At 42.4% G+C, this 24,933-nt stretch overlaps 1 protein-coding gene across 7 annotated transcripts in view; it reads left to right on the top strand.

The window, feature by feature from the left end:
- Positions 1-24,933, top strand: part of BICD1 (BICD cargo adaptor 1) — a 214,922-nt gene that overhangs the window by 120,497 nt on the left and 69,492 nt on the right. For all 7 annotated transcript variants that reach the window (XM_084809441.1, XM_084809446.1, XM_084809447.1 and 4 more), the window contains exons 4-5: positions 16,025-16,177; positions 21,640-22,077. In XM_084809441.1, the coding sequence (XP_084665567.1) occupies positions 16,025-16,177; positions 21,640-22,077 (591 nt within the window). The remainder of the gene's footprint in view (positions 1-16,024; positions 16,178-21,639; positions 22,078-24,933) is intronic.

Here is a 24,933-nt window from a genome sequence, read left to right on the forward strand (position 1 = left end):
AGAGAGAGGAACACTCTAATAATTCAGCTACAGCAGCAAAGAAACAAACACATCATAAGGCATTTGTCTTCCCCCCCCGGACTGCAGTCCCAACACCCAGTCATAAGACACCATGAGCACAGGGCCTTCAGTTGGAGTCCTAGCTGAGTGAAATGGCTCACATTTTACATGCAGGGGGTCCCAAATTCAAATCCAGTGTATGACCCCACACTAGGAAAAGTGAGGAGAGGATCCCACACCAGGAAGACCTGACCTAGTCACAAGAAGCGGAGCATGGACCAGTAGTTTGGCCACTGCATGGGCCAACCAACCCTTCTGATCCAATCTTTGGCAACCCATGTGACCAAACCCAACTTCTATGTTGCCTGATAGGCTTGCCTTACTAGGTAGCATCCCAGCAGAACTCAATCCCTCCCTCATCATCTGACCCCATTCCACCCCCTCTCCTAGAACCCCACTTGTATGGCCTGAGAGGCCTGCTCCCTCAAAGTCCAGGGAACCTGAGTGAGCAGAAAGAGGAGGGGCCATTGCCCCTGAAGCCATCATGCTCCTTGCCCAATCCCTTCAGAATCCCATTCTAAGGCCACTAAAAGCCATATTGTACTAGGCTGGGAGAAAGGGATTCCTACCTATGACTCCCTAGCTACAAAGACACTGCATATGCCAAAGCCTTCATTAAACAGCATCCAGGATGTCCTGGATCCTGAAAGGAAAAGACATGTGGGGTGGCCAACCAGTCACCCCATGTGACAAACCCCTACTTCTGATATAGAACCACAGAGTCCCCAAGAGATTGCTGTACCTCAAAATGGTTTCAGGTGGGTTTAATGTCAAGTGGGCCTTAGGAAGCATTACTAACAACAAAGCTAGCGGAGATGACAGCATTCCAGCTGAGCTATTTAAAATCCTAAAAGATGATGCTGTTAAAGTGCTGCACTCAATATGCCAACAAATTTGGAACACTCAACAGTGGCCACAAGACTGGAAAAGGTCAGTTTACATTCCAGTTCCAAAGAAGGGCAATGCCAAAGCCAAAGAGTGTTCAAACTACCGTACAATTGCACTCATTTCACATGCCAGCAAGGTTGTGCTCAAAATCCTACAAGCTAGGCTTCAGCAGCATGTGAACTGAGAACTACCGGAAGTACAAGCTGGGTTTCAAAGAGGCAGAGGAACTAGAGATCAAATCGCCAACATTCGCTGCATCATGGAGAAAGCAAGAGAATTCCAGAAAAATGTCTATTTCTGCTTCATTGACTACGCTAAAGGCTTTGATTGTGTGGATCACAACAAACTGTGACAAATTCTTAAAGAGATGGGAGTACCAGACCACCTTACCTGTCTACTGAAAAACCTGTACGAGGGTCAAGCAGCAACAGTAAGAACCGGACATGGAACAACCGATTGGTTCAAAATTGGGAAAGGAGTACGACAAGGCTGTATATTGTCACCCTGCTTATTTAATTTATATGCAGAGTACATCATGAGAAACGCCGGGCTGGATGAATCACAGGTCGGAATTAAGATTGCCGGGAGAATTATCAACAACCTCAGATACGCAGATGATACCACCCTAATGGCAGAAAGTGAAGAGGATCGAAAGAGCCTCTTGTTGAGGGTGAAAGTGGAGAGTGCAAAAGCTGGTTTGAAACTCAACATTAAAAAAACGAAGATCATGGCATCTGGCCCCATCACTTCCTGGCATAGAGAAGGGGAAGAAATGGAAGCAGTGACAGATTTTACTTTCTTGGGCTCCAAGATCACTGCAGACGGTGACTGTAGCCATGAAATTAAAAGACGCTTGCTCCTTGGGAGGAAAGCTATGGCAAACCTAGACAGCATAGTAAGAAACAGAGACATCACCTTGCCGACAAAGATTCGTATAATCAAAGCTATGGTTTTCCCAGTAGCAACGTATGGCTGTGAGAGCTGGACTATAAGGAAGGCTGAGCGCCGAAGAATTGATGCTTTCGAACTGTGGTGCTGGAGAAGATTCTTACGAGTCCCCTGGACTGCAAGGAGGTCAGATCAGTCAATCCTAAAGGAAATCAACCCTGATTGCTCATTGGAAGGACAGATATTGAAGTGAAGCTCAAATATTTTGGCCACCTAATGCGAAGAGAAAACTGTCTGGAAAAGACCCTGATGCTGGGAAAGATTGAAGACAAAAGGAGAAGGGGACGGCAGAGGATGAGATGGCTAGATAGCATCACCGATGCAATGAATATGAACTTGAGCACACTCCAGGAGAGAGCGCAGGACAGGAAGGCCTGGCGTGCTATGGTCCATGGGGTCACAAAGAGTCAGACACGACTCAACGACTGAACAACAACAAGCAAGAATTAATATGGGAAAAATCTTTGGGTCCATGCAAACCATATGTCCTATCACTGAGCTATTGCCTTTCCCTCAGGATGCCAAACACTTCTTAATTGTGTTCAGTACAAATGCTGGGATTATTGGCCAAAATTCAACATGGGTTAAGCTTGCTTAAGCCCACTGAAATCAATGGGCTTAAGCATGCCTAATTCTGTGTCAAGTTTAGACCTTGATCTCTACGTTTAGTTTGTTCTCGTGTCTTCCTGTGTCTTTAACAAATGATCTATTTGGTTTGGCATGTACTTCCGGGTATTCGTGATATTACAATTTATTGGGTACTTTTTCTTCAGTGAATGAAGTGTTGCTGATTTGACAATGAAACTGTCAAATCAATTGTCAATGAATTGTCACCTAGTTGTTGCTTAGCAGGGATGGTAACATAGCAAGTGGTTACATATTTCTAGCTGGGAAATTTCCTGTTTAAAATAATATTCAAAAGAGCTAATAGATGGGTTGGATGGGGATATATCTGTCTCTTTACTGAAGATAATCCATGCTTTGTGGATACCTAAAGATAAAGAAAAAACAAAAAACTCTGTGGTGCTGGTGGAAACCAGCTGGTTTATTGAGGCATTTGGCTAAGTCAGCTGTTGTCTACAAAGCCTCATGGAACAATAAACCAGTTTGTCTCTAAGGTACCACTGTTCTATTTGTCTTTTTGCTGCTAGAAACTAGCAGATGCCTCTTATAATTTATAGATAACAGTTCATCAGCATAATTAATTATTTTCACTCACACTTTCTGCTGAGGTTTCTGCACTGTAAATAAGCTATTGGAAGATAAACTCATCCATTTTCTAGGTTTGTAGCCACCTGAATTATTGAGCTGATATAAGCACAATTTCCATCATCCATGTTTATGCAGCTGAGCAGAAATGTTAACAATCTAAAGAGTCAATGCATTAGAAATACCATTTATTTGGGGTGTAATGCTCTCTCTGTCTCTAATGTGTGTGTGGGGGGGTACTGTGATTCTATAACTAGAGAGATTTTCTTTGTATTGCAGATAAGCAATCTTAATGGTTAGTCTTTTGGATTGTAGTTTTCCTAGTCTTTTACCTGAAAAATAATCTTCAGCTATCCGTTGCTTATTCTTTGTGTGCTTTAAAAAGTTATCACTTTGCTCAGATTTTTTTAGCAGCCATTAAAAGAGGTAATATAAATTACTGCTGCATGTAAAATTCGGTGTTTTTTTACCTTTTCACTGCAGCTATATAAAAATGGAATAGATTTCTCAACAAATGAAAACAATCAGAGCTTGAAGGAGGTTGGACTCGATGGTCTTGTAGGCCCCTTCCAATCCTACTATTCTATGATTCTATGATTCTATGAAGTGGGTTGTTTGCTATTTCCTTTTTCAAGGTCACAGTTAAAACAATTTCCTATCCCATAGCACAGACCAGCCTTCCCCAATCTGTCAACCTCCGGACGTGTTGAACTAAAGTTCCCATCATCCCCAGCCAATGGTCATGCTGTCTGGGAATGATAGTGGCTGTAGTCTAATACATATAAAGAATGCCAGATTGGGGAAAGCTGGCACAGACACTGTATAACAGCGAGGTAGCACTAAGAAAAGGGCTGTTGTGGTTGATAAAATTTTCACAAATACTCTAAAATTACATTTCTTAAAAAGTGAGACTCGAATATATCAAGACCAAGCTGTTCGACATTGTGAATCTCGCTTCCACGCTAAAATCTCTTATTTTCACTCGGAATACTGAAATCTGAAATGACATCCTGTTTGTGAGAGTTCAGAGGCAGAATATGGGCTTCTCCATTTGGGGTGCTTATCCTACAATTGAGATTGGTTACTCATGGTAAGAGACCCTTCAGGACCTCTCCCGTGCTTTGTGACCATTTCCGCTGCTTTATTTGTAACGAGGATAATGAGCTTCTCTTTTTTTTAAGATGGCTTGAAGAGTTTTGATTCAAGTGTGTAATGATGGAGTTGTGCTATAACCACAGCACCATCTAGTGGCTGTAAAATGAAACATATAGCACTTGCAAGCCCCCCAAAAATAGCTCATGCCAGCCTGTGTAAAGGAGCCAATCTTAATCCCACAAAGAATCTGGAAGCAGACGCCCTGGTAAGGTTTCTGGATTTTAGACTTGTGTGGTGAAGCCCTAAGGCTCCTGCCAGGGAGATAAGTTCCATTCCTGCAATTGTTGGCCCACACTAACACCTGGGATACGTGTTACATTTGCCAAGGGGATTGTCAACACTGAAAGAAGTACCCCACATCTCGCTGTATCATTTAGCATCACTTGGTTAATGAATCAGGACCATCATATACCCAGTTTCCCAGGCCCCGCTCCTTATCAGTGGTGGTTGCTGAGGTAGTGAGGAACTCCTTGGTGGGTATAATGTCTAACCCAAGACATTGCCTTGTAAAGGGGAAATGCTAATGCATTGCAGTTTCTAATGTAGCCTGTTCCTGAGCCTTTAAAGCAGGGGTGGGAAATCTCCACTGCATAGGCTGGATGTGGCCCACGAGGCCTCCCCAGCCTGTTCTGGCCAGGTCCCGTATATCTCAAGAACCACTTCCTCCCATACTAACCTACCAGGTATTAAGATCTGCATTGGAAGACCTTTTGTGGATTTCTGTGCCTGTCAAGCTGTGCCTGTCTTAGGTGAGGCAGATGAAGATCTGGGATAGGACTTTCTCTGTTGTGATGCCCTGCTTTGGGAGTATGTTCCCCAAAGAGGCTTGCCTGATGCTGTCTGTATCTTTTGGACACGAAGTGAAGACATTTAATTTTTGTAAAAAAAAGTATATTTTAGGTTTGGTTTGGTTTGATCTGGCTTTTATAGAAGTTTGTTTTTCTGTTGCTGATCTTTATTGTATGTATATTTATTGATGCTTTGCTTTAATACTACTGGAAACAACTTTGAGATGTTGCGTATGTCTCAAAAAACGGTATAGAAACATGTGACATAAATAATAAATAACTATGTGTCCTCAATAAGGTTGTCACATCTCTCACTTCTGTCTAAATTATGGGTGCACAACCTTTTCAGCCCCAAGGTCCGCATGTGTTGCTGGCTTGGGGGTCAGGAGGCCACACATGCATGCACATACACTCATGTGCACCCACACATCCTGACAAACCTGATACAGATTGCTCTGTTGTCTGTCCTAGCAGCAGCAGGGAATGAGCAATCTGTATGAGGATCTCTGAGGGAGGCAGTAGAGAGTGAAGACATCAGGGGAATTCAGCGATGGCCTTTGGACCATAGTAAAGGCCTTGATAGGCAGCATGCAGCCCCCAGGTCACAGGTTGTGCATTTCCGTTCTAAATGGAGGCAAAGGTAATGTTTGTTGGATATGGGTCCTTATTTAATATCAGCCTGTTGTTTTACAATACAAAGTGGATCTGTTGCTGACAACAATAGATTGATGTAGCCTACAGCTGACTTCAGGTCAGTAAAAACAAAAAACAAAAAATTGCTTGATAGGTATCTAGAATCTAGGAATTTGGTAGAAGTCACTGCTCTTAGATGGTTCCAAGATTGCTGGCTTAGATGAACAGGTGTACATAGTTTATTATCTATGAATCAAAAGACAGGTGTAGCATTTTTATTACCTATGAAGCAATGTGGAAGTGTAATGTGGAAAGTTTATTTTGTGATAGAATTGTATAGGTGTGTGTGTGCGTGTGTGTGTGAAAGAAACAGCAAATTTTTACTTCATTTTCATTCTTTGAGATAAAATAATAAATCTATATAGATAACCAAGTTTATCTGTACCATCTGAATCCTCAGACCTTGGCCCCATCTACATGAGCCTTTTACTCCTGTAAAACGGTGGCAAGTTGAGGTCCCTCAGGATAGATAACACAGTCGCCACTTTGCAGCCATCTGTGGTTTTCTCCCGGAAACTGCAGATTTCCGAGGTGGCATTTTGCTGCGATTTGGGGGGTTGCTGTGGGTTTCCCACTGGTTGTGAGCCGTCTGACCCTTCCCCAAACTAACTTCACATTTTGTAGTAGGTGTGTTGTAGGCATGTGTAGTGTTTGCATTGCTCTGCAACGCCCCCTTATCCCTCCCTCCCATCCCTTCGCAGCTGCACAGTTATAAGGGCACAGAGAGGCATTTTCAGTTATTTAATCACACTTTCTCACATTTTTGCAGCTTCGTATCTTTGTAACAGTTGCTTTTGGACTCAGTGCCCAGGGGCCCGGGGTGCGGTGTTGGGGGAGGACCATCTTTGCTCTGGCCACCATTTCGGAGTGTTGGGTAGGCACGTACCGCTCATGCTTGTGAGTGCGAACCATCGCGAGAGTCTCGGGCTGGGGAACTGACAAACAAATGGCATGGAAATGAAGGAGCACAGAACAACCAATTTTAAACTGACAAGGGAGGGAAAGACATAACAGAGCCCCTGAAATACAAAACAGCCAGTGAAGTGTTGCGCCCCCACGCTCACGAGACTGCACAGCTGCGCATTTAAGTATAAGGGCAAAAAAAAGGGCACTGCGAGTCTGTTAGGGAAGCGCACAGTAAATCGCAAGTGTATTGCAGGGGATGTTAGTTCGAAGCCGCATTGCTGTGCAGTTGCAACCAGGTGGGGGGTGAAAGTGATGCCATGTAAATGGGGCCCATGAGACTGTGCCTACATTACCTTTCTAGCAAGGTTACTCTGTCATGTATGAGGACACCTGCATCTTTGCTGAACCCTACATTAAATTCTCAGTGTGTTTCCTGCTGTTGGATTTTGATATATTGCTCTCAAGTAAGGTTTAGCTTCGTATCTAATATGATTATTCAGTCATAATTTGCCTGTTGAAAAGTCAACTTGTGTAGGAGGGTAGACAAATGGATATTTCTATACTACATTTTCAGTGTACTGCCTCCTCCTCTGATATCAGTACCTATAAATATCAGGAAAAGGGGTGGGAGGACGTGGCTCAATTGTTACCCTGTCACACTGTGCTTGTGCTGCGTTCTGGATCTGCTTGCAACATCTTAGTTGCAGTATTCGTTAGGAAAAAGGAAGTTTGCCCTTGAAAACAGGAAAGTAAAAGGTTATTTCATGCATTCATTGCAATACTTTCCTCCTTTGTCAGTTAAACTGTCTCCATTGAAATGTATTTTGATTGAGTTTAAAGTATGATATCTGATTATTAATTTCCAGTGGCCCAGATAAGGTTACATATGCAACCTGTCTTTTGATGCTACAGTCAGTCAACACAGACCATGCACGTCTGTACCACTTCTAGGTCTAAGCAATGAGAAGCAAGGGTCAACGAATGCCAGTTATTTTTAAAGTGTGAGGAAAGCTGATTGTTTTCACTTTGCCTCTCTTATTACTGAGCTGTTTGGAGTGGTCTGAATGGATGCATACTGAAGATGCAGTACCTTAAATACTGTGATAAAGGCAAAAGTTAACATGAGCATTTCTGTAGCATTGAGGATTGATGTGTGCATATTGCAATACATGCAAAATCCAGCAAACCCAACACAAGCCCACAAATCAACCTCCCCCCCATTGTTGCACAATAGGCTAGTTTCGACCCCTGGAGGCTAGTCCAATTTGCCCCAAAGAGGAGAGTCAGACCACAACTCAGTTTTATTGTTTTGCAAAACAGGTCAGCAAAGGAGCTATTGCTCAAAGCAAGGCTGGCCTAGGGCAACGCCCGAGGCAACACATATATAGGTTTCATCGACAAAGCGCCTCTTCCCAATTGGTTAATGTATCCCACGTTAGGCTGCTTATCTCATGTACATATAAGGTAATAAACAGTTGTTTGAAACATTGTTGGCCCACCCCTCATAGCAACAGGGTCTGTGGTTGTGCTAAAACAAGTGGAAGTAATGGTGCCTTAGTTGGCTCATGCAGTTAATGCAGTGTCAGCTAATACCCCGCACAGCTGCTAACACGGTGTCAGCTAAATACATCGCACAGCTGCTAACATAGTGTCAGCTAATGCATCGCCATCTTATGAAGTGGCTTCCTCAACGTCTTTGCTTAGTTTGACATGGATTTAATTGTAGCCATTCCAGCAGTCGTTCCTGGTGACTGGGATTGCAAAACAGATTCAAGGCATTGTGAGAGAAATCTCTTAGCCTCTGCTCCTCCATTTTGTTCTGTCATTTTAGCAGACTATTCCTTAATGCTGAACTTAAAGCTGCCTAACCTTTTACATTCTGTGAAACTGTTGAAATGGCTAAAACTAACTGAAAGCAGACAACTGCAAACACAAATTGTCTGAAGTAGATCTGTGGTTAAGTGTGTCTCTTCTGGCTGGGATACAAGTCCTGTAAGTTCCCTTGTTCTATTGCAATGCAAACATAAGTTGGCCATTAGCACCCCGAAGGGGAAAGGCTAACTGATGCTTTTGCACATGCTTGACATAGTTTAAGCTGAAGACCAGCCATATAACAGAGTAATGCCCTGCCCATGCACCCTTTTTTTCATGTGTGTATAAAACTTTGTGTAAGCTATTGTTCAGCGTCCAGTCTTGAGCTATTCTTGACTGTACCACATCTTGGTGTTTGCTCTGAATAAAACATCTGCTCGAACTACTGTCTCTGGTCCATGAGAAAGAAGCAGGAGGCTCAAATTCTGCAACAGCATCAAAATAAGCAGATGCATAACTTTAGCTCCACCTGATGGGTTAAATTTGAGTTGACAGATGCAACTCAAATATGTTTCGTCTCGTCTGTAGGACCTAAGCATATTTTGCCAAATGCTTTAAATGCTATCTGGCTCAGTCATCATAGACAGAATAGTTAAAATGTATAGCCTCTAATTAATCTTACTAACACTCTGGAAATAAATAAAAAACGATTAAAAATTACTAGTTAACTGAATTCAGCCCTTCCCCTTTTATCTTCCTGTACCATGGCCAGCCAGTGCTTCTTCCCTGCCCCCCCCCCCATTCTTGTGGTGTTGCTGCTTTTATTGATCTAGCAGCTCCTGAGAGTGGCAGATAATGAAGAACTGTCTGCCCTAAAGCTTGTCAGTTATATTTTTACATGTATATCTCCATCCTCCCCAAGGACCTCTTCCTTAGCAGCATCTCTTTTTCATTTTCAAGACTCTTTGGTCAAACCTAATGCAACCTAATCCTATGTATGTGAATCCAGTAGGACATTCTCCCAAGTACGTCTGCAAAGAGTGCATGCTTAATTTTGGATTTGCTAGGGTTGCAAGTGAATGTGGACACAAGCTTGGTCAAAATATTAAACAGAAGCTGATCCAAAAGGGTGAATGGCAAATATAATGTACTATGTCTGTCCTAGTTACCTATATTTTGAAAAACAATGTTGCTTTTGGAAAGGGATATGGAAATTCAGAATGCTCTGTAAAAAAGATAAAACATATTTCTGTGTGTTGCAGAAATGAAAATGGCATATAGTTTCACATTATTCCTTGATGTCAGTTGGTGTATGGATTAAAATGAAACTGAATCCATCAAATGCTTTTATCTGAGCCCTGGAGAAGCAGGAAGCATCTTATGAATGCAAGCTAGTTGCTTTTTTTTTTTAAGCTAGGATATCTAGACTGACGTAGTGCTGGCTGTTGAATCTCTTCCAACACAATACAGGTATTCTCTGTAGTCAGAATATATCCAGCAAGCACTGACTGTTTTCTGTGGCAAGATTTATATATCATTTCCAGAAATCATTTTGTACAAAATGTTGTTCTTTCTGTGTCATATTAGTATTTAAAGTGAAACAAAGCCCTGGGAGCAGTTAAAGCTAATTTATATTACATGGCTTAGAACTGAAAAAAGAACAGAGATGCAGACAAGTTATTACACTTACTATTTTAGAAAGAATAAGGGACATTTTATTCATTGCCTGCTCCATCTTGAAAGCACGAGACAGATTATAGGAGATTAAAAATACATTTGGGGTGCAATTCTATGGGGATAGGCGGCCGCCTCCGAACTCAGAGGCAACCCCCTATCCAATGCAGGGCAGGAGAAGCATGGAGGGGATTGTTCTGCAGGAAGGCAGGAAGGCAGAGCACGAGAGGAGGCTGCTGGACGACACATAGGCTGTGTTATACTGGCATTTCCATCTTCCCCACCCTGGAGCACCCCCCAAAATGCCCCGTTTTGGTCGCTCTGTGCTCCTCTTCCAAACGCAGAGTGTGAGACCATTCCATGCTGCCTGCAAGGCAGCTCGGAAGCGGGGGGAAGTCGGTTCTCTGGGGTCGGTTCCCGGAAACCCACATATCCTATGGCCGTCTAGCCACTGACTATCGGTCATAGGATTGCTCCCTCCGATACATGCAAAATGATATATCTTCCTTATTTGGTATCATTCTTCTTGTTCATAATAATAATTGCATACATTTCTGTAAGTCTTCAGGTTTGCAGTCCAAGAGACTAGATGTACAAGTGAAGGAAGACGAGGGAAAAGATAGAGGAGAGAGATCAGTTTAGGAATGCCAGACTGAAGGCAGTCAAATCCAGTTCAGGCCAGACGGATGCCACACCAGCGTCTCCACTAATAAGAGGGTGTGCTACTTCCAAGCAGTCCTTGCTTGGTACTGTCTGGGGACTGGAGCTCACCTGTGCCTTCTCTTGCTTCCCCCCCCCCCCGACTTCTCTCTGATTGGATGCTTCCAGAAAAGGTTTTTATTGTGCAATCACACTCCCTCATTCACAGAATTTTATGGAGAGTTCAGACATTGTTGCTTTCCATTTGTAGCTCTCCCATGTTTTCCCACTGCTTCTTCTGTCTCTTTTCTTACCAGAAAAAAATCTGATGAGGATGAAAAGATGGGATAGCCTTTTGATTATTAGCATTAGGAGCCCTCCATCTAGAAGCACCCAGAGTGAAGGGAAAATACAATATAATTAATAACAGCATCTTTAGAGACTGCAAAGCAGTACACCACTTCACATACATTATTTTAGTTATCCTTATAATAACCCTGAAAGGTAGGTCAGCATTGCATATTGGAATATGAGGCTGAAAGATAATGGCTTGCCAAAGGCTACCTAGTTAGTTTATACCAAGATCTGAAGCTGGGATTAACTTCTCAGTCTCTAACTTACTACATTACATGAGCTCCCTCAACAATGATTGTGGCCTCTAAATTACAACAGTATCCTTATTTCACTAATTTCCAATATGATATCACTATTTAGTGAAGCAATTAGATTTTTTTTTTGGTGTGGTACATATTTATTGCTTATATCTTTCTGCTATTTCCTATATTGCACATGATAATTCTTGTGGCTGTAGTGTACTCATTGCTATTCTGCAATGACTTATTTTGCTTTTGACATACTTTATGGTATAGTTTGTAAGTGGAGTGATTTAATTTCAGTCTACTGCCTCAGTCTTCACTGGTGTTCAAAATTCAGTAATCTGTGACAGGACAATGAGGCATTCTTTACCATTACTGCAAGTTAAGATTTGATTGTGCTACATTTGACATAAGCAGCAGCAGAATCCCAGGTCCTGCTTGAAAGCAACACATTTCATCATAATGTTTCATTATTGACGAGCTGCTCACATCTTAAGGTGCAGACAGGGGCAGTGGCGATATGCATATGCATCCTCTAGACAGAAGGGTGCGGGACTATGTCTTCTTCCTTAAAGCACACCTTTCCATGAATACTCTCCTTAGCCCCTGATTCCCATGAGTAATGGAACTAAGTGGGGATACTCAGGATCTAGAAGGGAAAACCGTTGGGAAAGGAACGAGGAAGTGTGGGGTCGGGAAGTATGAAGATAGTGACACGCACTCCTTTAATTTTGTGATTTTCCCAGTTGATCAGGGACAAAAAACTGTGAGAATCACACGGAACCTTATGGAGGTGGAGTTAAGATATTCGTACACACACAACATTTAGAAGGAAGTTAAGGATTTATTGAAGGACAGACACCAAATGAACAAACACAAATCCCAAACTGAACAAAGAAATCACAATATATTCAAGGAGTTGCACGCTCCCCAGTTACAAACTTATTCCACAAGAATCTCAAGGAGTTGCACAGTCCCTGGTTACAAACTGAGTAACCCAAATGTGGTGCATTAAATGACTAAATATACAGTTTATCTCTCTGTTACACAACTTCCTTTAGCCAGGTTCAAACCAGAACCTGCTGTCTGTGCAAATCTCCGAAAACAGCAAATATGACATTATAAAGATAACTGCCCCTTATCTATGCCTGGGATGGTAAAATCCTATTCCCTGAATTCTATTCCCTGAATTCTAACACATACTCACCACATGTGATCAAGCACTTGACACGTGTCCCGTGGATGAAGGGTAGTGTTGGTATGGGCACATAGAAATGACTGAGATGCAACCACGCCCCTCCTGAATGCTGGCAAACTTCAGGGTTTTATATTCTTTTTCCTTTGTTGGGGCCTAGGGCATCAAAGAAGGGTTTGAAGTGTTTTTGGTTGATAATACATCATGTTCCAAATTCCAGTATTGACAGTTGTTCTGACAAACAACATCCTCCCAACTCCCCAACATCTCTCAAGGTTGTTTTAGTGGTCATAAAGTACCATCTTTTGTTATTAAAACATCTGTTGATGCCCCTCTTTATTGGCCCATCTACATCTTTTGTAACTGGTACTTTGGCAATCTTCAGCACATACCAAGGCACCCCCATTTGGCCTTCCTGCAATAAAATCATTCACTCTCCATTCACACTCCCCCCGGCCCTTGCCTGACCTGAGCTAGAATGTTTTATATGGCTATAACACAGAATTGTTGACACATTAACCCTTTCACATTTCATGATGTTGTCCATTGACACTCAAATGTTTTGACTAAAAGGATACACTCTGGCTGTTTACTATTCAAGTTGCATTCAGGGTCAAGCTTTGCATACATCCTTATAGTTTCTCACTGCATTTGTTACATTTCAACATGAGCTCAAGAGTTCATTGTGGTGTCTGAGGTCTACAAGGTTATCTACCAGGAGCAGGGAGAGAAGTTATAGAGGGAAGCAACTTTTATTGACAAAAAACAAGTAAAGGTGGATTTAAGAAATGAGAGATAAATTAATAAAAGCGATGTAAACTTAACTATTTAGGGGAAATATATGTGGATATAAGGAAATATAGGGAAGACAACATGAAAAAATAGGAGACATAAAATCACACTGTGTCAGGGGACCCTCTCCCTTACTACACAGACAAATAGTGAAATCATATAAGCTTAGAAGAACAAAGGGCTGGATGCTCTTGATCTTGGAAACTAAGCAGGGTCAGCCTTGGTTAGCACTTAAATGGGAGACTGCCTGGGAATCAGGCTTCCTGCATTGAGCAGGAATGGTCTTGTAGGCCCCTTCCAACCTCATGATTCTATGAAATCATAATATAAAAGAATATATAAATGGAATATATATTAAAAAGTATAGAAATCAAAGAGTGGTTTTATATATATATATATATATATATATATATATAGGCTAAATAATATTAGTATAATAGGCAAGGCAATGCAATCTAACTAAAATGGGGTCCCTGGATCCCTAACCTCTTTGGGTCAGTGGGCACTTCTAGAATTTTGAGAGTGTTGTGGGTTCAATAACAAAATGAATGAACCCACAAAATGAATGAACCCTTAGGGAGCACCTTCTCCCCTACGTCCTGGTCCGCCACCTAAGGTCTTCTGAGGGCTCTCTGCTGCGGTTGCCTAATGTGAGACTGGCAGCCACACACAAGAGGACCTTCTCATTTGCTGCCCCTCAGCTGTGGAATGACCTCCCTGTTGAAATGCGCCTGCTGACCTCTTTGAAAGTTTTAAAGCAGGAATTAAAGACTCTATTTTTCCAGCAGGCCTTCTCTTTCTAGAACTCTCGTTCCTCTTTGTTGACTCATATACTGTTTTTATGCTGTGTTGTTTTTATTGTTCAGTTTTTTTGTTAAATTGTTTTTAACTTTGTATGCCTCCTAGAGTATGTGTATATAGGTATGTTTATTTATATGTTATATGTTTATTTATATATTTATATATATGTTTATTATAAATTGAATAAATAAAGAATAAAATAAATAAAATAAAATGGCTGCCACAACGGGCTTGCCCACTTATAAAATGGTTTCCATGGCCAGTCACAAAACACTCATTTCCTAGAAAGCAACTGGTAAGTCCAAAAGAAAGGTACCTTGCCCAAGAACCTAAGTACACGGCAGAAAGGGACCTGACTTCCGAAACACAAAACAGCTCTTTTGAACTCAAAGATGAGCTGGAGAGCAGCACTCTGCTTTGCATCATGCTGTCAGGATTGGGCCAGGCCCCCTGAAGTTTTTGATGATTCTGATTAAGAGCTGGAACTAGAACAGTTAGATCAGAGAGCGGGGGAAGACATTCTCCAAGAGTCAGGGAAGAATCTTCCCAGTTGGCCAAGGCCGAGACACCGCCTCCCCCCGCCCCTGTAGGAAACCAAGTCTCCTCCGAGGAGCAGACATGACTTGGTCGATGCGAGGGCGTGTCGTCAGTCTAAGAGGGCAAAGTTAAGGAGTGTTTTAAGACGTTCTGCCAGAATAGCCACCCACCAGAGCCAACGCAGAAGGGAGCCATCCTAAAGAAGGGCTTAAGCAGCCTTTCTGTAGGTGCCTATTGTCAATTTGGTGGCAACTTATCTACCTTGCTGAAGTCTTCCCTAATGGAGAGCTCAGGAGTAGCTATTTAGGTCCTGGGGCAGTCTATGAGCTTCACTGGGTCTGGAAAAGCATGCCATTAGCATAATAAAGCAGCATCAGCTTGAAGTTTGAGTCTATGTTTTGTTGATTGTGTAGAGGGAGGGCTATGGCCCTTACACATGCTGACCTCCAAGTTAAATTTATTTAAAATCTTAGGAAATAAAATTCAAATCAGGAGGAACCGGGAGCCTGGTGGGCACCAAGACAGTTGTCCATGGGCACCTTCCTGGAGACCCCAGCTCTATACAGTTCCATGTCCACTGATGATGCTGTATAAATAAGTAAGAGTAATACTTGGTCATTGGAGGATGGTTTATCTCCTTGCCACTTTTGGACTCTGCTTGTATTCCTTTCTGGACATCATCATAGTTGACATGGCTGGCTATTTGAGCTGTAGAGTAGGGAGCAAGATGCCGCTTTTATCTTGAAATAAAAGCCCATATTATTCCTAGACACTCATTCCAACTTTCACATATATTTCATTACATCACAAACAATTTTCTTCTTTAGCTAGATATTTTATATGAGGCTTTTACATTTACGCAGAGACAGAAATTCTTGCACTTATTCTGAGAATGTGAAGATGGAACTTGTTTTCCTTTCTCAAGGTTGTTAGTAGTTATCTTCACAGGACAGACTCCATTAGTCATTGATCTGCTTTATGCCATTAGAGAAGTGGCATTGCTGAAAGAAGTAACTGTATTTGATACAGTAAATAAATGTAATGAGAGAATAAAACTCTGCAGGGAAGGAGAGGCGGTGATTATTTCAGTTTAAGGGTGAAATTAATTTTCATGCTGAATTCCTTATGTTTCTGCCCACATTTACTTATTTCTGGAGATGCGTTGGTATAATAAATAGTAGGAATGACTTACAATCTAAATGAAGCCGAAGCGGGTTTGATACATATTCTCAACTGAATTTGATTACTTATTTTTCTCTCTCCATCAGCACCATTTCTTTTTTGCTCGAAATAAAACAGTAATTTTTTTAAATTTCTCCTTTCCTTTCCAGAGCAATGACATGGCGGAGCTGCAGAGAATTCGGATGAAAGATGAAATAAGGGAATACAAGTTTAGAGAGGCAAGGCTTCTTCAGGACTATACAGAACTTGAAGAAGAAAACATTACTTTGCAAAAGTTGGTTTCCACACTGAAACAGAACCAGGTGAGCACAGAATTGATTTTCAGAAAAAGTTTGAAACAGTAACAATACCAAATGCTGAATAATTTTTCATTTTCTCATAGAGTATACATCTCATTACCAGTTTAAGCAGTAGTCCATATAGATAACATGCCTTGTATGCAGAAGGTCCCAGATTTAATTCCTAATATCTCCAATTTAAAAAGAAAGAAAGAAAGAAAGAAAGAAAGAAAGAATCTCATTTAATAGGGCTAGAGAGGCTACTATCTGTGAACTTTTCAGGCTGGCCGCTGATGGAGACAGAACACTGGGCCAGAGTGACCTTAAGTCCAAAGGCATCCTTATCACAAGGCAAAGCTGCATCAGGTGGGGAATTTAGGGTGTCACTGTGGGCAACAGGTCTTAGGTTGCATCCAATGTTAGTCCTACTTAGAGTAGACCCATGGAAATGAATGGGACTTAAGTCATTCATTTCAGTGGGTCTACTCTAAGTAGAACTAACATTGCATACAACTCCTTGTCTGATCTATTAAGGGCACAGTTCAGAGGCTTATGGCCATCTAGTGCAGAGAGGGTAGAGCACTGGAGGTGTTCTTCACCTCTGTGCTCCCTCCACTCTGCATTTTAACTAGATGGGCGTTTTTGACCATTTAGCTAAGGCATCAGGGAGGGGGAGGGAAGGAGGCTGGGGATAGCTTGCATCCCCGCTTCCCCAGTCCCCTCCCCACCCACTAGCATAGCCCCTTTCCCTTCCCTCTAAGGTCAACTTTGTTACTTTGGAGAGGCAGCTGCAAAGGGGAGGGGAGCTTGGACCCCTGGCTCTGTGTTTGGAGCGGTGTCTTTAGGCTCCATAAGATTGCTCCCTAAGCAAATTTTTTTAAACATTGGGGGTGGGATGGCTGGCTTGCAGAGTGTTGAATTGGGAAAGCTCTTCCAAGAAGGCACCAAGTATATATACTGCATACAGATTTCCTAAAGCAGTGGTGACACTTATAATTTTATAATATAAATTGTACAGATATACATTTTACATATAATTTTAACTTGAATTAGTAACAGTGCAGTAAAGGTCAAGATTTTATTAAAACAAGAACTAATTATTTCAAAACAAAACAAAATAAAGGTATCGGAAACAGCGGAAGTTGCTGCTGATATTTTAAGGTGAATTGAAGCACTGAGCACAACCAAGTATCACATAGTATAATGTGTTCTCCATCATTTTTGTCATTATATCAGTATCCATCTGTATGTTAAAAATGGAAATCATTAAAACATAGCAAATTAGGAATTTGTCAAAGGTTACCATATACACTTGTCTTCAACCTTTTCAGACCTGGGACTCACTTTAGCCCAAAAATGCATTTGCGGACCCACTTCTTAATTTTTACCATACATTTGTATGGAGGTAGTGCTGCTGTTGCGTCACAGTAGCAGGTCCTGACCCACCAACTGAAGACCAGTGAATTAGTTGACCAGCAGTGCTAAGGGCCACACAGTCATTTTAATGTGACAATTCTAGAGATTTTGATATGTGATTAATCATGACTTGTATGCATCACAATGCAATTGGCTAAATGTTTTGACATAAATTTAGTAATCGCTAACCCCATAACCCATGTTTTTCCAGCACTAAAGGACCATGTTATTTGGCACTAGATTTTCCAGTTTAGTCCTCTTACTGCTCAACCCTACCTTTCAAACAGATACACAGGACAGAATGACACATTACACATGAGACAAGGATGCCGTCAAAAAGGACAGTTCTGTGTTGAATTCTCCCTCTTTACTTTGTAACGTGTTGCCAGTCTCAGCAAGGGTCAGGTTCCAGGTTCTGGAATTGGGCAGGGAGATGGCTGTCAAGACAATTGAGCCAAAAGCAGGTGCAGGATCCAAAGCAAACTGTGAATGTTTGAGGCCTACAGAGGCAAGGAAAAAGGTCAGGCCTAGAGGCGTGGAATTTGGGGGGGGGGTATCCCTGAGAGGAGTAGTTTCATTTCCCCAGTTAAATTTCAGTTTTATTTCCCCTGTTAAGTTTCATTTCTTCAGGTTTGAACCAGTACTTTTGGGTTTGAGGGAAGAAGGTATAAAAAGAAAGTGAGAGAGCAGTAAGAGCAGAGTCGAGGAGACCAGAGCCTGAAGAGGGAGCAGGAAAAAGCAGCCTGGAGAAGTCTAAGTACAGCTAGGGTAAAGGAACTTGCGTTTTGCAACTTTTATTTTCTCTTAATGCTTTTGAATTAGCTCTATTGTGTAAACACCTTGATTTGCTTGCTTTAATTTACCAGTAAACTGTTGTGGTTAAACCCTGTGTCTAGAGTGTCAGTCACCCCACACCTACAGCTTAAACTCCATGTTATTGGAAAGGGAAAAGTAAAGGAAGGAAAGTGGGACTCTTAAGGCAAGAGGTCCTTAAGAAGTCGCTCAGGGGGTCCAGGTCATAAGGGGAACCCTGACACAAGCAGAGGCGGAGTCCCAGGGCAGCAGTAGAGGACCAAGGGGACCACAGCAGGGGCATAGCCCAAACCAGGCAGCAGTGAATATTGAAGGCAGCCATCAGGGGAAATGAGTGGTTGCTTAGGCAGTGTCCTCACAGCAGAGAGGACGTGCTCAGAGTGGAGAACTGTCTCTGAGGCGAAGGCTTTCTAGGGTCTGGTTGACAGGGCCTGACCCCTGGAGTCGGCTGAATGAGTGCTCAGGTGGTTCTGCAGTCTAGATGGCACCGTCGCAACACAGAGCTTAGTCTGCCAGGCCTACGGTGTAAATAGAGCACTAGTGATAAACGAGGTAAGGTGCTGGAACCTAACTGATGGGGACCCTACTTTGAGACACACCAGGGTTCAAGATGCATACCCTAGTGCCTGACATATGCAGAAGCACCTCCCGTCTTGTAATGTCATCATGCTACGCACTTCCCTTTCCACCACTAGTGGCAGCCAATGATGTGGCGGCAATTATGCCATTATGCCTCAGTGTAGAGGAATAAGGGAGGTGGAGAACTTTACACAGGGAGGCCATTTTGGGTGCCATTCTGTAATAGATACTCCTGCCCACAGATATGTGTGATCCTTAAAATTCTCTAAGAATGTAGCTCCTATTCCTTTTCATGAAGCTGGAGCAGTGAGTGAGCGACACCAAATGAACAGTGGTGGTGGGGGGAAGGGTTGGTGCCTTCTGGGGAACTGGGACCCCAGGTGGGCTGGATTTGGCCCCTAGGCCTGAGGTTCCACACCGGTGAATTATTGCCTTTCTTGATTGTCAGAAATTATGTTGGCCGTGATCCGAAGAACCATCCTGTGTGCTCAGTGGGGATTTGGGCTTTTATTTCTGAAACAGACACAGCCCTAGTAGTGTGACAGACAGAAGACATTCGAAAAACCAAAGGGAATCTCAAAAGCAATTTGTGATATTGCATAGTGGTGGTAGGGATTTTGCTATTCAAAGCAATAGTCACAACCGCATTGGGACTTGCAAGCCATTACATTTGCCTAAAATGGCTTTTTGGATCCCATACTATATTTAGAAGTAATTGATATCCCACATCATTCTACTCTATAATGACCACAAACAGCAGATTGTAAACAGAGGCTGTGTTTGATTTTCTAAAAAGTGGGTATGTTTTTTTTAAAAAGAGGCAATTTTGTGTCATCTTTGTTTTCTTGTAACTCAGAAAATTGCTCTCATTTTCAAGATAGAATTTCACTGCTAATTACACCATATGAAAAGAGCTTATTGATTTCTGAGATTATTCATTACATGGTAATTGTATTACTTGAATAGTATTTAAATGTATGTTAATTCTATCACACAAGAAATCATTTGTGTTTCTTCTGCTGCTAGCAAAGAGCCAACCCTCTCTCATGATACATGAATATTGATAAATTTGACTAGAGGCTTTGGACGTGTATTCTCCTGGAACATTTATATGTTTCAGTGCAATCTTTCAAACTTCTCCCTTTGCACAATCAGGTGTTGCTATGTTTGTTTTTTAAAAAACAAAACACTCCTACAGCACAATCCTCTGCATGTTTACTCAGAAGTAAGCCCTATTGCATTAAATGGGGTTTATTCTAAATTAAGAGTATGGGATTGCAGCCTAAATAATCTTAACATATACAAAAAGTTGTCTGGAAAAATAAAATTCATACTTGTATGAATTTGCTTCTAGATGAAGCAAATTTGCTTCTAGGTTTGCTCCTTGTCTCAAACTCAGAATTTTATGGGGGTTCCAGACATCATTGTCTTCCATTTGTAACCCTCCCATGTTTTCCCAGTGCTTCTTCCAGGTTTTTTTCCCCCGAAACATGAAATTGTTTTTCCATAGGAGGGAATGATGAAATAGCTGCACATTGCCTTTTGATTGTTCGTTCTATACGGAACAGTTTGTCTAGAAGCACCTTTAATGGGTGTTTTCATTAAACCTTTTCCCACTCAACTGTTCAATGAAATGTTGTTGTGTCTTCATTGAAGGACTGTGTATCTGATGCATTTTTTGAGATTTTATCCCTCAGTGCCTCCTGAATTTATGCTTCTACCTGTGAGTTTCTATATAGTGAATGTCTTTTTTATTTGCCTCTTAAAAAAAAAAAGATTACGTCTCTAAGAGAGCAATCCTGAGCTCCTGGGAGAGCATCTCAGAGATCATAGTATTCCTTGGATTCCACCCACTGAGGCCATAGACCTCGGACTCTGATATCTGATCCCTCACAGCCGCTGCAGAAAGAACTGTACCAGCTGCTTTCTGAGGTTGCAAAAGCAACCCCAGAAAGGTCTGTAAGGGGGCATTCTGGTGGGCGGAGAGGGAAGAGGGCAGGATGTGAGGAATCTTATGGCCTCTCCAACCTCAGTCCCACCAATGCCAGCACACCCTCTGTAGACTGATTCAGAGGCCTTTCTAGAGGAAAAAAAGCAAAACATAGAGGATGGAGAGGCAAAAATCACCTTTGGCGCTCCTCCCTCCCTGTCGGCAGGAGATTTTCAGGGCATAGGATACATGGAAGCCTCTGAGTTCTGAGGCTTCCATCTCATGAGAGTGCATCCTGTAGGACTGCACCCTAAGCTTCGAACTAAACAACATGCATAAGCACCTGAAACCACTTTTATTTTCCATTCTACCTTTTCAAATGTCCCATATTATGGCACACTTTAAAATCAATGCATTCTTGTTGAGAGATGAGCTTCATGAAATATGCCTGATAATATTTATTCTGTTGGTACGGAAAAGGTGTAAACCTATTTCATTTCCACTACATAACGCTTTTTAGGGAAGACGGAATAGAACAATGGCAAAATAACCATGGTTCCAGGCATCTTTCTAGTGGTCAGTTTATGCATGAGTAATATCTGGGCTCTTTCCCCACCCAATGATTCTGTGTATGTATAATCTCTCCTTTTTTGTGTGTGTGCCTTAGTTCAACAGATGAAGCAAATGGCAGGTTGTTTATAAATCCAACTTGTAGTATTATGAATGTTCTTTATCTTATCTAATTCAGGTTGAATATGAAGGTCTGAAGCATGAGATAAAACGATTTGAGGAAGAGACTGTATTGCTTAATAGCCAGCTAGAAGATGCCATCCGGTTAAAGGAGATTGCTGAACATCAGCTAGAGGAAGCCCTGGAGACATTAAAGAATGAGAGGGAGCAAAAGAACAACCTGAGGAAGGAACTCGCCCAGTATATCAATCTAAATGATAGTGTGTATAATAACCATATTAATATCTCGGTAGATGGATTAAAGTTTGGAGAGGATGGGAACGAACCTAATAATGATGACAAAATGAACGGACACATTCATGGACCCCACATGAAACTGAATGGTGACTTTCGGACTCCCACAGTTAGGAAAGGAGAATCTCTAAACCCAGTCTCTGATCTCTTCAGTGAGCTCAACATCTCCGAAATGCAAAAACTGAAGCAGCAGCTCATGCAGGTAACACTTGACTCTGAACATTAAAACGGAACCTTAATATATAATACGCTATACATGGGGCCTAACTACACCTTACATGCAATTTCTTTTTGTATTTTATGGTTTTAATTGTTGTGAACCACCCAGAGAACTTCAGCTATTGGGTGGTATAAAAATGTAATAAAAATAAATAAATACACGTAACAAAAGTATTTTCTTGGGAAAAGAAGTTTCAGGAGAGAAATTTGGAATAGAGAAGTAGTGCTGATGGAGAAAAGGATGCCTACTACTTTCCCACCTTGAAATCACTGTCCCAAGGGGATTTCTGTCCTGTGGGGTTCCAAATGCACATGTTGCCCTTGTTTGGAACACTGCTTTGAAGAGACAAGTGGAGGGCAAAGAAAGGGTTAATTACCCTGTTGTTTCACTACTCCAAATTCCGTTCCCAGCAAAAACAACTGTCCAGCTTTTGTTGCATGCATATGCAGGTAATGCATAGTTTTGCCATATGATGTGCTTCATACCATGAAGATGTGGCCTTAACGATGAGTTAGCTGCAGTCATCTTCATTTTTTTCAGAATTAGATTCATGGGCCAGTTGCCTGAGCATTTCTTGCTCCCTTTAAGATTGCTTTCAACAGTTTTCCTGCGAACCATGTTCTGTAAAGAAATAAATTTACTGCTTGGCAGTTAATGAAACAAATACATTTACTTATTCATTTTGTCCCCAAAATATTATTTCACAGCATGGAGCCCTTTGGCTTAATCTGGATCTTCTACTGGTAATGTCAGATTTGAGTTTTAATTTATACCCAGGACCCCTCAGTTAATCAGACTGAGGAGCTTGGGATCTTTTGAGGTGGAGATAGGACACACATCACCAATTCAGGTGAAAGAAAAAGGAGATTTATTTAAAATAAAGAAACAAACAACAGCTGAGCCTCCCCAGAGAGTTGTGAACTGTCTGAGAGTTAAGAGGCAGTGCACTTGTAGTTACAAACTTAGTTACAAGGACCTCAAAGAACTGTACGCTCCTTGGTCACAACTTAGTTACCCAAACATGGCGCAAACACCTCTTAGGTACAAACTTAGTTACAAGGACCTCAAGGAACTACACGTTCCTTGGTCACAACTTCGTTACCCAAACGTGGTGCATTATACAGTTAGTCCTTGTTCGTTGCACAGCTTCCCTACAGCCAAGCTCATGCCTGAGCCTGCGGACTGTGTAACAGGCATACAGTTTCAGCCAGGTTCAAGCCAGAACCTGCTGTTTGTATGAAAACCTCCAAAACAGTGAATATGACAATGCAAAGATAACTGCGCCTTATCTATCCCCTGTATGGTAAAATCCTATTCCCTGAATTCTACCCAACACATACCACACGCTATCAAGCACTTGGCCAGAGCACTTGATACGTGTCCCGTGGATCAAGGGTAGTGCTGGTATGGGCACATACAACAATCCAGAGGCAACTACGCCCCTCCTGAACATTGGCAAGCTCAGGGGTTTTATACTGTTTTTCTAGGGATGGCGGAGAATTCCGCCACGGATTTCAGTGGGGCCAAATGCATGGCATTCGGCCCCCTGAAATCCGTGGCGGAACGGCCTGCCCCCCCTGCCCCCCCCTGCCCCCCCGCGGATCCCCCCCGGGACGAAGCTTACCTGGGATGTATGTTCTGGATGGCGGCAGCTCCAGCAGCGGCTTTGGCAGCGGCGGCTGGTCTTTCAACCGACTGCCGCGGCCGCCATTTCCATTCTGGTCTTTGCCGTGATAGGCTACATAAGTATTTACGTAGCCTATCACGGCAAGCCAAGGGAAAAGAAACAAAAAACGACGTACGCAAATGGCGGCGGCTACAGCGGCCGCCATTTGTGTTCCCTATTTTTCGCCGTTTTATCCTACGTAAATATTTATGTAAGCAATTACAGCGAAAAAAAGGAACCACAAATAGCATAGTAGGTGCTATTTGCATTCTTCCCCCCCCCCCACTATTTTATCCTACGTAAATATTTACATAGGCTTTTACGGCAAAAAAAAAAGAAACGCAAATAGCGCCCACTACGCTATTTGCGGTTCCCTTTTTTTCCGCCATAATTGCTTACATAAATATTTACGTAGGATAAAATGGCGAAAAATAAGGAACGCAAATGGCGGCCGCCGTAGCTGCCACCATTTGCATACGCCGTTTTTTTGTTTGTTTGGGGGGACATGCCGTGATAGGCTACGTAAATACTTACGTAGCCAATCATGGCAGCCTGGAAGGATGCAAATGGCGGCCGCTATGGCGGCCGCCATTTGCATCCGCAGCAGCCCGTCCACAGCCGGACATCTGGCTGCGGACATCTCGCTGCGGAGCAGAGCCGGCCAGGCAGGATTCCGGGGGGGAGGACTGGATCGCCTCCCCCCCCATCGAGGATTTCGGGGGGAGGGACGGAGTGCCTCCCCGCCCCCAGCAGATGCCCCGACCAGAACCAGGTAAGGGATTCGTACATCCCTATGTTTTTCCTTCGATGGGGCCTATGGCATCAAAGAGGGGTTCGATGTGTTCTTTGTTGATCCCAAGTTCCAAGACTGATGGTTGTTACTTACAGATTGACACATCCTTCTGATTCCCAAACACCTCTCAAGGTTGTAAATAACTGTTCTTTGTTATTAAAACGCCTGTTGATGCCCCTCTTTATTGGCCCATCTCCATCTTTTGTAACTGCTACTTTGGCAAACTTCAGCACATACCAAAGCACCCCCATTAGGCCTTCCTGCACTAAAACCATTCACTCTCCATTCACACACACACCCTTTCCTGACCTGGGCTAGAATGTTTCATATGGATATTACACAGAGTTGTTGACACATTAACCTTTTCACATTTCATGAT

Source organism: Heloderma suspectum, chromosome 7 (genome assembly GCF_057233095.1).
Source record: "Heloderma suspectum isolate Gila_16-S chromosome 7, 16-S_ref, whole genome shotgun sequence".
Classification (NCBI taxonomy): domain Eukaryota; kingdom Metazoa; phylum Chordata; class Lepidosauria; order Squamata; family Helodermatidae; genus Heloderma; species Heloderma suspectum.